Source organism: Hakea prostrata, chromosome 5, assembly GCF_041222555.1.
Source record: "Hakea prostrata isolate BN-2017 chromosome 5, UWA_Hpros_2, whole genome shotgun sequence".
NCBI classification, from domain to species: Eukaryota; Viridiplantae; Streptophyta; class Magnoliopsida; order Proteales; family Proteaceae; genus Hakea; species Hakea prostrata.
Genome location: NC_142604.1, coordinates 59,042,278 through 59,058,584, shown reverse-complemented (window position 1 = coordinate 59,058,584; position 16,307 = coordinate 59,042,278). Strand labels below are relative to the sequence as shown.

Below are 16,307 nucleotides of genomic sequence, written 5' to 3'. Positions count from 1 at the left end.
TTTCCGTGTTTCCCAGGTTTCAGTTCTATATAGAATGAGATGACAAGCCACCTTCTTTTTGTTCTTCACTGCATAGCTGGATTCCTGGATTCCATGACTTTTCGAGATTACAGGTAGTTTATTTTGTTGACCTTTTGTTTGTTCATTGATTTTTCTCCGAATCAGTTTCTTCGGCTTTTGAAGACTTGTATATCCAAAACAATATTTTTGCGGGATTTTGTCTGACAAGATTGATTTCTTGTTTGTGTATTCTAATTTCTATGAGAGACTATCATTCACATTTCAATTCCGAAACTTTTAACTGGGATAAAACTTAGACTGTCTTAGACCCATTCCTTATTTTAGGATTGTCACACGACTGTCAGTATTGGTGCTGCTAGTAGAATTGATTTTTTTCACTTCCTGTACCATTACAATTGAAGTTTATCCCTTTCAGATTTTATTTTATGGCACTGTATTATTTTTAATCTGTGAACACCATATATGGTGTCACTGTAGGTCCTGTATTTCACTTCTAGCTTTGCCACATCTGTGGTGCTTCCCATTTCTTCTCATATAATGTGCAAGTGACAGTACCTCATGAAAGGATCTCAACCTGTAATGGGTCAGAGAACTTCATGGATCATTAGCTTGGTGTACATTGTTGGGCTTCACCACTTTAGAATACATTCCACCCTTTATGATCCTCCAGATTTTTCACTTCACCTTTCCATCAAATATTTATTCGGAAGGTTAGGGCATTTGAGAGGCAGAGCTGTGCATATAGAAACAGTATTCTTGTAGGATATTTCAACTGGAAACCCCCCCCCCCCCTTCCCCCCCAAAGGAAGACATGGAGTGTTTCACTTGCTGGGTTCCTACATTCACCATTCCAATGGGAAGTTATGAATGAGTTTTTCTTTTTAGTATTATTATTATTAGTTTTTTTAATTAATTAATTAATGATGCAACTTGGGTATTGGTTTGCACAGATGAGGTGAAGATAGCATATTTGATTTGAAGAAATGGGAGCTGGAAGTGCAGCAAAGTTGATTGTTGATGCACTGCTGCAGCGATTTCTTCCTCTTGCTAGGCGTCGCATTGAGACTGCGCAAGCACAGGTTGGACATGAATTTTCAACTCAGTACTATGATTTTCTTAGCCAATGGGACCCTAATGTTCGCACAATACATTATATGTTTCGAAAATTCCATGTTGACTCGCTCTAGGACTCTGAATGACTTCATATACCAGTGGTTATAGCTTTCATGTCTCTCCACCTTATAACTTAAGCTGTTAGGTTGGATATTTCAACATTAGAGATCTCCATGTAATTTGGGAAGCAGAAGACATTTTATAGATTGGGGCCTGAGCAATTTGGAAAGTATGGAAAGGCATGAATTTTTTACAAGATATGTATCCATTTTTGTATCACTAATTTAGCTTATCCCTTAAAATTCAAAGATATGTTGCCCACACATCATTTTGTCTGTGCGTAACATATTTTTTAATGTTAATATGAACTTCATTATTTTTATAATACCATATAATTTTACTATTGTATGCAAAATATACAATTTGGTATTGATAAATTCATTGAGAAGCATAAGTTTCACTAGGAAAAGTAAGGGGAATTGCATAGGTGAAACGCGAAGAAAACCTGAAAGGTTAAACATGATGCTTCTCTATGGAATTTTTCTACTAAATTTTCCTTGTCAAATATTTGTATAGTATGTATCACTAAACATGGGAGGTTTTTTGACTGCATGTTTACCTCTGTACTTTCTGTTAGACTTACTGTTCCTCTCTACTGAAAAAAGACTTAACAGTTCCTATAAACTTTTTGGTAAGTCATTTCATTTTTAAGGTTGCACGTGTGATATGAATATTAAAGGAAAGATGAAAATGACAAAGAAGTATGAGCCCATGAGGGTTTTCCTCTTCCAAAACACATTGTGTATTCAAAAATATAGAACTACTAGATGATGCTTGGTGATATACTTGAGTTGTTAATGTGCCAAGGGTACTGGCCAACGCCCTTGGAACGAAAATGGTGGCCTAGGTTTGGCGTTGTTGGTTACAGTGTGCATAAACATGGAGAGATTCAGAATCTTACATCTTTCAGATTTTGTTGGTACCTAACAACAATAATATCCAAACCAAGTTATGTTACTAATATTAGATTACTTAATCATAGATTCAACTAAAAACTAAAGTCAAGGCTTGAAGCATTTGCCAATTAGTCAATGATCATATCAACATCAAAGAGAGTAACAAATGATCAAAGAAGAGTAATTTTTTTTTTTGAATTATCATGATTATATGCTTTAGTTACATCTGTTTCGAAGATACAGAAAACTGCAATAAGGTGGCACCATAAATAAAATTCTGGCCAAGGTGACCTAGTTAGGTAATACCCAGGTGAGGCCTTAGCGACCAGCGTAAGGGCCAAGCTATAAATTTGGCCAAGTTTGTAAATGGTAAATACCTTGTTTGTATCTTTCCTTGTAATATTGCGATAGATATTAAAGCTATCTTGAATAATCACTTCTGATCTTATTTATTACTTGATTGAAATAGGGTAATTTTACTCCAATTTTGCAAGATATTTGTTTAATTCTCTTACATGGCCCCTTAAACAGGATGGACAGTATCTTCGACCATCTGACCCTGCTTATGAGCAAGTGTTAGATTCATTGGCTATGGTTGCTCGACATACACCTGTACCCCTTCTGGAAGCTCTTTCTAAGTGGAGAGAAAGGTTAGCTGCTCATTCCTGATTTCCCAATAATTTTTCACTTTTGTTTGTTTATGATGCTTTATGAATTCATTATGGAGATATAGCATATGTCGCCCTATGCACGATCCTTTTTCTAGAGGGTACAATAAGTTTTCTTGAATTGAGAAGTAGCATCTTAATAGCTTATTCTGGGGGACATTCAGAAAGACTAGCTCTAACTAGCGAGAAGTTAAGTTGACAAGAATTAGACTGTGCCAAGGAGAAAAACAATTTTCTCTTTTCCTTTTTATTGGCAACAACAAAGATAAGCTTTAATTTATAACTTATCAAAATGTTTGAAATTACAACTGGGTCAATATTTATAAACCCCTTGAGAGTCTATTATAAACATCACAACTATCAGCTGTTAACCAAAATTATAGGAATACCGAGTATAAAGAAAGGAATTTTGGCGGAAAGAAAAGCTAGTACTATGTACCTATTTTTCACAAGACAAGCATATCTAATTCGATACCTGGCAGTGTCAACACAAACCATGAAAAAGCTCTACATCCCAGAATTGTATTCAGTTACTGCTTATTTGTCTCATTCCAGAAAGTCTAACCAACTTGTATATGGTAATGAATTCCACAAGACAACCGTTTAAACAGAAGGAACTCTTGGGCGACTAAATAAGTTTTACTGTTTTGAATTGTGTTAAGTGCATATCGGAAAAAAAAATTATGCTGTTGTTTAATGGGTAGTACTGAGGCTTTTAAGACAACCTTTTGAAAGGGAAACACCTATCTGCTACTTTCTGGGGTTGGTATGGGCTACGAGATTGAAGGATTTAATGAATGGTTTACTGTTTAATATGTGATAGATAATGCTTTGGGATGAGTTTTTTTTTTTGGGGGGCTGTGAGCTGGAAAAGTATTGGTCAGAAACTGCTTGAATTTTTGTGATAGGTGATCATAATGAGAACAGTTGAAATGAATTATTTCGATAAATCTGTGAAAATCCAAGGATGGATAGATCCAGTTGTATCTGAGACTCAAAATATACTATTCCTGCTTGAGTTTGTACACAATCCTAATAACTTGGAATATATGAAATCCCATCAAGAGTCGAGCAAAAAAGGCATAGCATTGTCTGTTAAGACTTAAGCTATGACACCTCCACGAAAAGCCTTAAAATAACTAAATTGCTGAAATGTATTTGTGTCAGTCCCTCATAAGATTTACTGCAATAATACTGTAGTGTTTTAGGATTTAGATATTATTAACTTTCTCAATAGTCTGTTCTGATACATTGGTTTATCCTTCATCATAACAAAAATCTGTACCTGATGTCCCAAGTCTTATCTTACCAAAAAATGTCGTAAGCCTTATCTAGGAGCTGTAGAACACGGCAGCTCAATTGCTCCTCATCCTTGTAACTTTTTTTCCTCATGGATTTCCATCACTTTTTCTTATTGGAGGTGTTCTTCTTAAGTAAATATATGACATTAAGCAGAAGACCGAAAAGAAGAACTAAGACCCCAGGAGACAACAATAAGCTTGTTCCTTGGGGTATCATCAATAGGGGGGGGGGGTGAGGAATAGCTACCAGTCTAGAAGAAACATCAAAATAGATGGCATTCTAAATCATGTCTGTAGAGCGAGATTTGGAGGTCCATCTTCGAAGATTGCACTCCAACCAAAAGGTGATGGACTAAGGCACGAACACTACCTTGTACTCCCTCTTTAATATAATCTTTTATTCATCCAAAATAAATAAATAAATATGACATTTACTTCTTACAGGGATCCTTTTCTTTGTTTGCGTGGGTGCTGGGGAATCTGAGGCTATAACTCATATAGAGTCAAACAATCAGAAATTTAACCTCACCAATAAAATGTGGAAACCACTTCTCTAGTCTGAACCAGCTGGCCAGTAGGAACATCTTCCATTGCAATAGAAGGAAAGATAACTTAGCCCTAGCCCTAGCCCTAGCCACCCCCTAGAAACCTTAATTTTCATAAACCTAAAATCTAAGATTCAGTGTAGATTTGTAAGTCACAGCAAGGTTCAGATCTGGAAATCAATAAACCCTAGACCCTAAGCTTACCCGAACCCTGTAGGTCCTATTCCTAAACCCTAAAACCCCTCAAGACAGCGTTTTACTCGAACCACAGGTCCACAGGGTTACAGAACCCCAGAATTACTGCTGGTTCACTTGAATTGATCCTGAAGACAAACCCTAGATTTGGGGTTTACAGCAGGTTAGTAAAGATAGAGTTACGGGGAAAGGAAGGGGATAGGGATGATGATTTCCCTACCAAGGCAGCAGGTTTCAAGGCATCAATTAGAGGACCAATTCAACAGTCAGCAATAAGGATTAGGATCTTAATAACCTAATACCCAAGGGATTGATCTTAGAGATTGAATCAGCAAGGAGTACTGGATTTTAAATGTAAGCAGCAGCTTCTCCGCACAAAAGGAGATTACATAAGATTGGTCAAGCAAAATAACATAAGTTGGATCTCTTCTATTCATCCATGGGGCAGGGGTATATATATACAGGCTACTCAGCCTTAAAAACGAGGTCCTAATGCTAATAGGGCTTGACTTAGAATTAGAACAGACTTCAGCCCAGGACAGCTCATACTCTCCCATGCTTTAAAGTACTAACAGGGAACTGATAGATAAAATAGTACACACCATCTGGCTCAGTTAACTAGTCACATAATCACTTAAATAACCCATTAATTGAACCTATTGAACCAAACAAACCTGGTCCAAAAGGTCCAGCCTACTGTATTACTAGTACTAGAGCTACAAATACTCTGCAGCTCTTTCTCCTGTTTTCTGTGCAGCTTTGTATGTGCGATAATCTTTATTGTAATAGTAATAATTATGGAGAAGGTGTCATAATATTATAATTAGTGCAATTTTATGATTTGCTTTTGATTATGATTATTTCTGATCTGAAGTAAGATGTTTGAATCTGTGCAGTGAATCCCCAAAGGGCGCTAACGATGCCTCTACTTTTCAGCGAAAGGTTTGTATGTATGTCTACCCCTGTTTTCTCATTGTTGCTATCATTGTCAATGATCATAATGTCTTCATTGCTGCTGTATAGCATTTCTATACAATTTTCACTTCAATTACACGTGTTATTGGAGACTTACACAAGTTGAAATTGTTAAAATATTGAATGGGATTTTTTTCTTTTAGTTTTTTCAACTTGTAATTGATCAACTGAAGTCCATAAGTGTCATTTTTTTTATTCATTATTAGCTATATAACCTTTTTGTGCTGTTTTTGAAAATGCCAAAAGAAGTGCTACACTGATAGGAGATGAGTTATTGTAGTTTGAAAAATTCAAATTATAGATATTAGATGGAAGCAAGCCCAATGATCAAATCTGTGATCCGATCTGATAGAGGAAGATAGAGGAAGAAGCAACTGCATTATTAGGGGGAGGAATCAGATTGATGGAAGGGGAGGAAAAGAGATCAGATTGGTTTTCTTGAGAGAATGAATAAAGGAAACATATTGAAGAAGAGATGAGTCGAGAGGAGTAGAAATTAAGTTTGAGTTACCAATCCTATATCCACCACCACCAACCCAATATCTGTTCCACCGCCACCCCACCTAAAAAAAAAGAAAGAAGAAAGCCACCCCAAAACCCCCGAAACCAAAAGAGAAAAAGGAAAGGGTAAATGGCCCAAGTTGTGTAACTACCCAAAGGTCAATTTCAGCCTTTACCACTAGCACATATTAGTGTAATAGTCCCCCAAACTTGTGCAAAGGCCTACATAAGTGATTAATTTCTAATGCTGCTAACTCACCATCAAGTTCTGTAGAGGGTCAAAGACAAAAAGAGCTTGGAAGAATGATCCATTCTCCATTCTAGTATGATGTATCAAGTTAGGAAGGTGAAAACGTTCACGGTGTGTCCTCATCTTGAAATACATGGGAATAACAAATTCTACTTGTAAGACATCCATGACTGTAATAAAGTCTATTGTTGATTCAACCCCCACCAGCACTGTTATTTTTTTGTCCCGCCTTGTTTTGCTCCTTTATTGATCATTTTGCCTCTTCCTGTGGCTGCAGCCTCTGCACTATTGGTGCCACATCTTTTAACTTTTGAGTATACTTCTTCAATCAGTCCTTGAAGAACAAATGACCAGTGCATGTGAGAATGCTTTAAGGTGCATAAATTTCAGTTGTGCTCTGTAACGCCACTCCATGTTCCAACAGAGGATAAAGTTTCAGTGCTAATGAAGTTTTTACCAGCCAAAAACCTAAATTTGATTGAAATGGTTGAAACATGGTAACCTTTGGGTAAAACTCCACATACGATGGGCTCAAAATTGGCTGAAATTGGTCAAAACTATAAAAATTTCTGAAGTATTACTGGAAGTAGTCAATATTGGTTAAAGCAGTGGAAAGCTCTTTATGAGAAATCTTACTCTAATAATCATACCAGAAAAAGAGATGAAAAGGAAGAAGAAAGAAACAGGAGAGACAAACCATAAAGAGAGAACTCCCTGTGATCCTAGACAGACTGCGCAGAATCACAGGACCTTTGTTTTTAGGCTGCAATAACAATAGGTTACAAGAAAACAGGAATAGAATACTCTGTCACTAAAATAGGAAGCCAAAAAACAGAAACTTTAGAAAGTCCTCCTGCACAATCAGAATCAGATCTCAAGCCAGATCCACTAACCCAAAAGCAGTAACTCAATCCAGATCCTCAACCCCTTAAATCGTAACTCAACCATAAACTCAGAAATAGTAACCCACTGACAGATATCACAAATCTCAACAGTGTTGAGAGCTTAGTATTTTTTTGACTCTGCTAAGGTTTTTTCTCAGTTACCTAGAGAACTGAGATAGCTTGATCCAAACTGCAAGTTTTGACCAAGATTTGTTTCCGTGCTTCCAACTACCCTAAACCACGTGTGCTTGGAAGGATTTTATATCACATAAACACCATCACAATATTGGGAAGTTAAGGATTCAACTAAGAAATCATTCTTACACTCAATGATGCTGTTGTTGGTATTTGATACTTCTCCAGCATAGACCACAAGACAAAATTATCACTTTCCCTTTCACCTGTGAATAATATTACAGTTTTCCTATAGGACAACAATATTTTGTCTTTGAAAAAAAAGGAACTTATGGCCTGGTTCAGTTCTGATATCAATTGATTGAATCTAGTATTCCAGATTATGGATCTTAGATTCAAGGAGGCCCAATGATCATATCTGAGATATGGAAAAGCCTTTGTTGTCAATGGAAGAAATCAGATTGGTGGAAGGGGCGTTCTAGATGAAACCTAATATTCTTGGGAGGAAAAAGAGAGAGGAGAAGAAATTAGGTTTGGGATGCGGATCTCATATGTAATTGCTCAATAGCACTAGAATTCCTAAGGAACACTGATGTACTTTACTCAAATCATTTTACTTTATGGTGGTGCATTACATATATAAAGAATAAAAGGGCACCTGGTCACATTTTGACACACTAAAAGTAAATAAATAAAATTAAAATCTCTAGCTACTAAGTATTCTAGTCTCACTCAGACACTCAGTTGACTACTAATTCCATTTACTTCATCCCCATGTTATGGACTTATAAGTTAGGCACATTAAAATGAAACCCAAAAAGATGACTATCTGAAGGTCAATTTTCAGCCTGTTGGATTTACCTCCAGCACCTTATGAGCTTCCTGGGCTTGTGCTGAGGCCTTCATATGGAATCAATGTCTAATGTGGTTTTACCAAATGTGCTTTGTTAATTTTAATAGGGCATGTGTCAATACAACTTTTGTAATGCTCTTGACAGTGATTTTGGTTATAAGATTTATTAATATTATATTTTATGTATAGGGAATGCATGTTGTCTTGTGCAAAGTTGTGTTGGGCTCAGTCGTGGGATATATGGTGAAAATATGTACTTTTTAGTGTGAGGACACTTTTCTCTTGTTGTATTGGGTGCATTTTCATACTATCTTGGATGTTCTTCTCAGCTGGAGTGAATGGAATTTGGTAAACCCTGATGGGAAAGAGGTACAGTTGCAAATTGTGGCATTGGGATCTATAAGAGGATAAGAAGATATAGAGGCCTCCCTTTGCAGCTGGAATGGGGCCACTGTATAACTTCACTCTTAGCTTTCCTAGTTGCAGGAAAACTCCTGCGTGAATCCAGAATTGCTAGGTGATGGCATTGTAGAGGAACCATATTTTTAGAGGTAGTGATGGCATTACTCCCTAAGTAGACCCCTTATACGATGATAGGACCTTCATGATTCAGTACATGCTGATAGTAGGAGAGGACTTTAATTTATTTCTTCTGCAACTCCAATTTAGAGTAGAAGTTAAACCCCAAATGAGATCTCTAAGCTCTACCTAAGTTAGAATTAGTCATTCTGACTGGGTCAGGTTGGTTTGTTGTTGCCATTTTGGACCCATTTGAATCATGAATTCTTTCTCTGATGAGGCCTCGGGATCACGGTATTAAGCTACGTTGAGGAGAGACATAAGGAATTAAGGATAATAAGGGGTTATAAATAGGGGAAGGGTGTTACGACTAAGGGGGAGAATTTTGGGAGTTATGTTGGGCAGCCGTAGGCTGAGGGGCACTGTGGGTGTGGGGGTGACTGGCACCATTAAAACCAGTTTATCCTTGTTATTTATTGTATTTTCGTATTGATTTTCGAGGGGATTAGTAGGTTCTTATCAACTGGCATCAGAGCATTCACGATCCATTAAGGTGATGCGCCTTCGTTTTCTGGTGAAGGAGAAGTTCAGAGATGGATTTTAGAGGTTCTTCTGCTGGGTAACCTGTTGGGTGAACCAGATCGAGGAAGAGCAGTGTTTGGGGGTGGCGATCCAGCATTTGGAAGAAGAGGCACTCGACTGGATCTATCGCAAGAATTGGATGGGATTCAAAGAAGCCCTGAGGTGTGAGTTTAGCGATGGGAGACAACCGAGATCAAATTTGGAGATAGACACCAACCAGGTTGAATCTGAGTATAGTATCAACGTGAATGAATCGCCAAATCGGGCTGTAGAGAAGGTTGGAAAAAAGTATCAAATGGAGGATGGAGTACTGCTGGCTACGGAAGTCACGCCTAACCAAACGTGGAGAAGAAAGACGAAGATAGGATTGAGTGAGGATACCTACCGAACCAGAGTGGAGAAGCAATATTCTGCGGTTAAATCAAGATGCGGTGAAGTGAAGAGGCATAGAAGGACTGAAGGAGGCTAGGTGCAATCGGCGGCAAGTTGCAGGCAGCAGTTAGGGCTGAAGCTCGTCGAATAAGGAGAAGAGAAGGGGAAGGAGGCTCTTTCATTCGAACCGCCTCTCAACCGGTTCACAGATTCGGTTCGAGCTCTAAAAACCGAGGACCTCTTAAACCCAGATGGACCATTACAAAGACTGGGCCGCTAGACCCCCAAAGAAACCCCCTTGGGCCAAGCCCATTCCGTTAACCCCAAGCCCATCTTATTTCATTAACCCATATTTCTTAACCCACGATTTTAAGTGCTTATACCTTAACCATTCAAAAGAATTATCTTGGGTCCATTCCTTTTTCATGACCCAAAGCCCAATCCATTCCATCAAACCAACGCCCAACCCATTTCTCTTAACCCATGGTTTATGTTTGGACACCATCATTTAAAAGACCCACCTTGGGCCTAGCCCACTCTATTAAGCCCAACCCATTCTGTTCACCCAATACCCAACCTATCCTTTTTTACTCATGGGTTTAAGTGTGTGAACCCTACCAATTCAGAAGACCCACTATGGGGCTGGCCCATTTCATCACAACAAAATCCAGTATCTCTTATTTATAATTTGGACCCAAATAACTCAGTTGGACCACGATCCACACCTAAGACTAATTCAAACCAAGCACTTACCGAACCAGGGCTTGATCGAGCCACAAAATGGGAAATCATCGTCTTCAACCTCGCAGAATTGAGACTGAAAGCAGGCGGCATGAATGGAGTTGCAGCGGTGCGATGGGGGTTGGTTTCGTTGTCGGTGACAGAAATTTCCAGACCAAGTGCTTCGCTCTAAGCCTTGATGCTCTTTTCCCCAAGTTTTTCGCACATTTGTTTTGGCCTTTGGTGCGTAGAACGGCACGCAAGTTTGGAATGGCAGCACCAAAGAGGGTACTCATGAAAGACCCGATGCTTCTTGCTAAGTTGATTCTGCCAAAGAAGGGACATGATGCCAGGAGCGCGGTGTTTGATAGTACAATCATCGCAAATTTTCTAACAATTGCTCTGAGCTTCACCAAAGGGACTTTTGGAACAGAATTTTTGGAATTTCTCTCTCATGTCGAGTCTAATCTGGTTGACATTGAAAGTGTTGCTGCGGTTCTAGTGCTTAGTGGTGCTCTCTCGTTGCCCTCTACCGTTTTTGTTTTTCAACGCCTCATGGAGAGAAGCGATCATGGAGCCAATGTAACAGCGGAAAACTCAAGCACTGCAAAATTGCCGATACATCTTGTGCAGCAGTTCCCCTGGGTTACTCGTCCATGTATTATATCAGATGTATTTTTGTGGATAAATGGGATGCTTCACACAGCATTGCTTGACGCGGATGTTGCTGAGATGGGCTGGTTGTGCGGCAAACATGTGAAGACTAAACTTCAAAATTTCCAACACCTTGAGGACAAGGTGATTTTCGAAGGGGCCGGTAGTGATAAGGCCCCAGGATCACGGTATTAAGCTACATTGAGGAGAGACATAGGAAATTAGGGTTAATGAGGGGTTATAAATAGGGGAAGGGTGTTAGGACTAAGGGGGAGAATTTTGGGAGTTATGTTGGGCAGCCGTAGGCTGAGGGGCACCGTGGGTGTGGGGATGACTGGCACCATCAAAACCAGTTTATCCTTGTTATTTCTTGTATTTTCGTATTGATTTTCAGAGGAATTAGTAGGTTCTTATCAGTCTCCTTTTTGCATATGATCATATCATCCTTTGTTTTTCTTGTCTAGGAATTTTATAAATTTATTTTTTCTCCAATGTTAACAAGGATCCTGTGTTGAGCTCAGCTTGCAGTGGAGTGCATATTTTGCTCAGCGTGCATTCGCTTTGTGGAGTGCTGCCCACAGGAGGGGCTTACAGGTATCTATTATTTTATATTTTGTTTCTTTATTTCCATTTTTGTTTTTTCTAGTTGATGACTTGTCTTGTCATGATTCCAGAGAAGCTATGGTCAGGGCTTGAAGATTTTGTGTTTGATTGGCTAATCAATGCTGACAGGTAAGGTTGTTCTGATATCAATATTTAGTGTGTAGCTTGGATTTCTGTGTTGTTGATGTCGACTACATGCTCCTTGTTATGTAAGATTTCAGCGTCCTTCTTCCTTCCCCAGCCCACTGGTCATGATGGTGCAGAAGAATTTTCAACAAGAAATGAAATTCGTCCAATAATGCATATACAACATAAGCAAAAAAAGATAGTTGGTCTCTCCTCAAGTGACGACGATCTTGATATCATGTATATCTGCATAGATGGATGTTTGTCACTCAATTGTGAAGTAGAGGTTACACTGGTTACTACACCTAATAATCTTCCACATTTGCAAAACCTTAAGGTGGACAGAATTGCATCTTACAATGTTGGGTCAAACAACTCTTGCTACCAGAAGGTTGAAAATTTTTGTAGAGTTGTTTGGTTTCCATTTTCTGTCAGCATTAGTTGCTCATTCTGTTTGGCATGAGCTGCTTTTAGGCTGAGGATCATGTCTGATGACATCAAAATCAGATCCCTTTTTGTCAATGGAAATTAATCAAATCATTAAAATCTTAATGCATAAAGCCTCGTCATCATTCCTGACCAGTTTCTGTCCTCGTCTGGTGCTTGCTTCTGTGATGGCTTCCATACGTGTGTGACTTGAAAGTATTTTTCTGTATTGCCAGACTTTTGTTGTAATTTTTCTTGAATATTTCCAAGACCTATGATTTGATTTCCTGGGCAGACCATATGGAAGGGCTTTGCTGTATGGCCCAAATAATCTTCTGTCTGGCAGCTTGGATGGGACCCAAATTTTGCAGATAGATAGACTCCAGTCTACCTTATAGGCCAAATTTCTCAGCCCAAATGGAGTTGGTCATGTTGCAAGATAAGGCTCTGAAAATCCAGGAATACCAAGAGGCTGCATGCTACTGTATGTTCTACAAGAAATATGGATGCCAATGCATGGGGAGAGTATGTGAGTTAATGATGTAGGCCAAGCTCTTCATGCAAAGAGAAAATAAGAAAAGGAAATATTTAAGTGTTCTGCTAGCTAGAATACAAGATAGATAGCTTGGGTGATGCACCCACGCCGGGGGTGGGGGGTGGGGAAGACACTCAACCTAGCTGAGAGGATGCCCTCAACTCTGAATTGGGCTCCTTAGCTCTCCCATGATTACAATATTCATACAAAACTTCTCTTCAAAGTTACAGAACACCATACTTGTCCAACTAGCTAGGCAACTAGGCACCGCCTAGGAAATCAAGATGCCCTTTGAACCAAGGGAGTCTAGGTGGCTAGGAAACACCTAAGCAATGAATGTTTGCATATTCACATAAAAAATTCCATGCTTGAAGAAGATACCCAAGGAAAAAGGTAATTTTTGGAAAGAAAACTAGATGAAAGAGCAATGGTGCCCTTGGAAAGTGAAAGAGATGTTGGGCATGGGTGGAGAAAATGACATTGAATTGGAGGTGCTAGGGGAAAATGACATCATGGTTTGCTGAGGCTTGGAAGTTGACTCACGGTCAATCTCGACTATTTCATGTCTCTTACAATCAAAGACTCGAAATTGTGACTTCTTCCTTCTACATGAACAACTAGGTTTGACAAATAGGATTCCGTCCCATTTAGGTGGAACATTTACCTATTTTTGAAACAAGAATAGTTAGCAGGTAACCAAAACATTCAAAATTATCTGATTCATATACTTATATAAGTGTTTAATGCACGCACCAAGTACATAAACTGGGGTGGCTTTTCCAAAGAGAGAAATAGTAAAAGCAAGAGAGTTGTCAAGTTGCTTTGTTGGTGCTAGTTATGAAGAATTTCATTTTTTTTTTGGGTGGGGGGGGGGGGGGGGAGGTTGAGTGGGGTGGTCGGCTGAGTATTAACAATTGTGTTAAAGAAAAATGGAGCAAAATCAAGAACACAAGACAAGATTTTACATGGTTCACCCGAAGGTTGTGTCCACGGCCGAGCAGATATGGTGTTTCACTCATGGTACAAAATTTCGTCGAGTATTTTGACATGTTGCTAGTTGGCGAAATGAAAGAGGGCGAAACGACTTGATTTCTTAAATTATAGCGATTAATTTGGCAATTTCTTTCCCTTTATAATCGATTTTCCGATGAAATTTCTCCCATTTTTGGGCAAATTTTGATTTGATTTTTCAGTGTTTTCCATTTTTTCTTTCCAATTATGGGAGCCAATCAATCGTGGATGGGAGCATCCTTGGCAAGATAATTGGAAACCAAAGATGTGATTGAAATGCATAAGGTAAGGTTGATTGCATAGTTGTCAAAGCGTCTGCCTAGGCAGCAAAGCGGTTTTTAAGCCACTTAATTTTTGACCGCTTAATTGACAGGGTGATTTTTCCCCTCTTTTTCGCCTAGGCGCTACCGCTTTGCCCCCTTGTATGCCTTATTGCCGCCTAGACGCTAAAGTAGCTGCTTTTTTACATTTTGTAATTTGTGTATATTATTTTTCTTACATTTTTCTAATAATAATTTATTCTACAAAGCCGTACATAAATTTAAATAGGTGAGAATAGGTGAGTCATTTCGGAATTGAAGCCCAATTTGCAAATGAACTTCGAGGCCCAAAAGTGCCTGTAGGCAACATAATGTGAAGCATAAGCCATACTCAATATCAATAATCAACAAATCATTAAATAAACAATGACTTGGAAATCGGAATAATGAGATTTATTAATTTATCATGTCGGCACTGTTTGGTAAAAAAAGGGAAAAATGGATATATCAATTTTGATTCCAATTTGAATATTATTCATGTATATTTAAGAAGAAGTCATGTTAAAACTAATTTCACTAAACTATAAATGAACAATATTGTTATTTATTTTGGAGTTGCGAGTGATTAAATGGTGGATTGTTCAGAATAATAAAAAATGTAATCCATTAATTTATTGCGGCAAATAAATGTAATTGTGATTCTTGAATGTTGTTGTTTTTTTATTTATTTTTATTTTTATAATGAATGTGATTGTTGAATGTTTGTTTAGCTTATTATAAAAAGTATTTGTATTAAAAAGTAGTTGTATTAAAAATTTTGACCCAACTGCTTTGGTCGCTTTATTGCCGCTTTGTCGTCTAGACAGAGCCCTAATCGCTTTGCCGCTTTGACAACTCTGGTTGATTGACTCTTGCAATTGAATTCAAAGATATGATTGAAATGCATATTGGAAGATTGATTGACTATTGTAATCAGAATCACAAGATATGACAGAAATGCATATTGTTGGATTCTATTAGGAGTTCAATTAGAGTTTGTACAGGAGTTAAATTAGAGTTTGTATTCATGTAAAATTATATTCCTTGTAATAGTGTACTGTCCACTTAATTATAAATAGAGGGCTTGAGATCATTGATCAGTAAGCCATTCTACCAATTTCGTGTTTCTCAACATGGCATCAGAGCCTAAGATCGATTAGGGAAGAAAAGGGGAAAAAATTCTCGGTGAGGAAAACCTACCTCCATTACTGAGACGTCTCTCCAAGCAGCCATCGCCTTTTTTTTTTTCATCATTGAACCATACATAAGCCATCGTCTTCAGAATCTGCTTCCAGTCCTTCTCCTGCCTTCATCTGCTTTGACGGTAACTAATAGCTACTGTTGAAGAGAGTAAAAGAGGGACGACGATCAGAGCGTAAACACCATCGCCATCACTGCCTTCAGCCATTGCCGCCATCATCTTTCACCATCGCTGCCTTCAGCCATCGCCGCCATCGTCTTCCGCCATTGCTGCCATCATCGTCTTCAGCCATCAGTCATCGACCAAGTTACTTCACCCACCATCATCCATCGAAGCCAGGTAACCTAACCCTCTGAAACTCGACGATGCAGTAATGTTTCAGTATTCCTAAAATCCCATTAAAACCCATTCATCTTTGGCGGAACCAAATTTTGGTTTTTTTCCAAATTCCCAATCCAAATTTAGTCCATTTTTTGGTTCTCTTTGGCCGAACCATATTTTGGTTTTTTCCAAATTACCAAACCAAATTTAGATTATATTTTTGGTTCTCTCCATTGCATATTTGGCCGAACCATATTATTATTTTTTTTGCTTCTAATCTACTATTCTGTTAGAGAGAGAGAGAGAGAAAAAAAGTATTCGGACCAATTGCTCTTTGGACCGTGTTTGTTTTCTTTTCGGGTATCTTGTAAATGTATATTGGGTGATTAAGTGCATGTCTAGGAAAATTTTGTCTAAGGAGTCTGGTATTTAAGTGGATCGGTTGTGTCCTTCCAGTCTTTCCTGGAAACTTTTTTGGTGTACTTTGGTTCAACAATATACTAATTGGAGGTAACCTGAGGGGATACTTTTCACGTGTTAT

At 38.4% G+C, this 16,307-nt stretch overlaps 1 protein-coding gene across 2 annotated transcripts in view; it reads left to right on the top strand.

Annotated features, from left to right (window-relative positions):
- Window positions 1-16,307, top strand: part of LOC149016826 (uncharacterized) — a 90,866-nt gene continuing 74,559 nt past the window's right edge. The window contains exons 1-6 of one of the 2 annotated variants that reach the window (XM_089154882.1): window positions 1-113; window positions 972-1,100; window positions 2,622-2,740; window positions 5,696-5,741; window positions 11,766-11,838; window positions 11,919-11,976. In XM_089154882.1, coding sequence (XP_089011008.1) covers window positions 1,005-1,100; window positions 2,622-2,740; window positions 5,696-5,741; window positions 11,766-11,838; window positions 11,919-11,976 — 392 coding nt within the window. In that variant the 5' untranslated portion in view covers window positions 1-113; window positions 972-1,004. The remainder of the gene's footprint in view (window positions 114-971; window positions 1,101-2,621; window positions 2,741-5,695; window positions 5,742-11,765; window positions 11,839-11,918; window positions 11,977-16,307) is intronic. The other variant, XM_089154883.1, reaches the window with a different exon arrangement.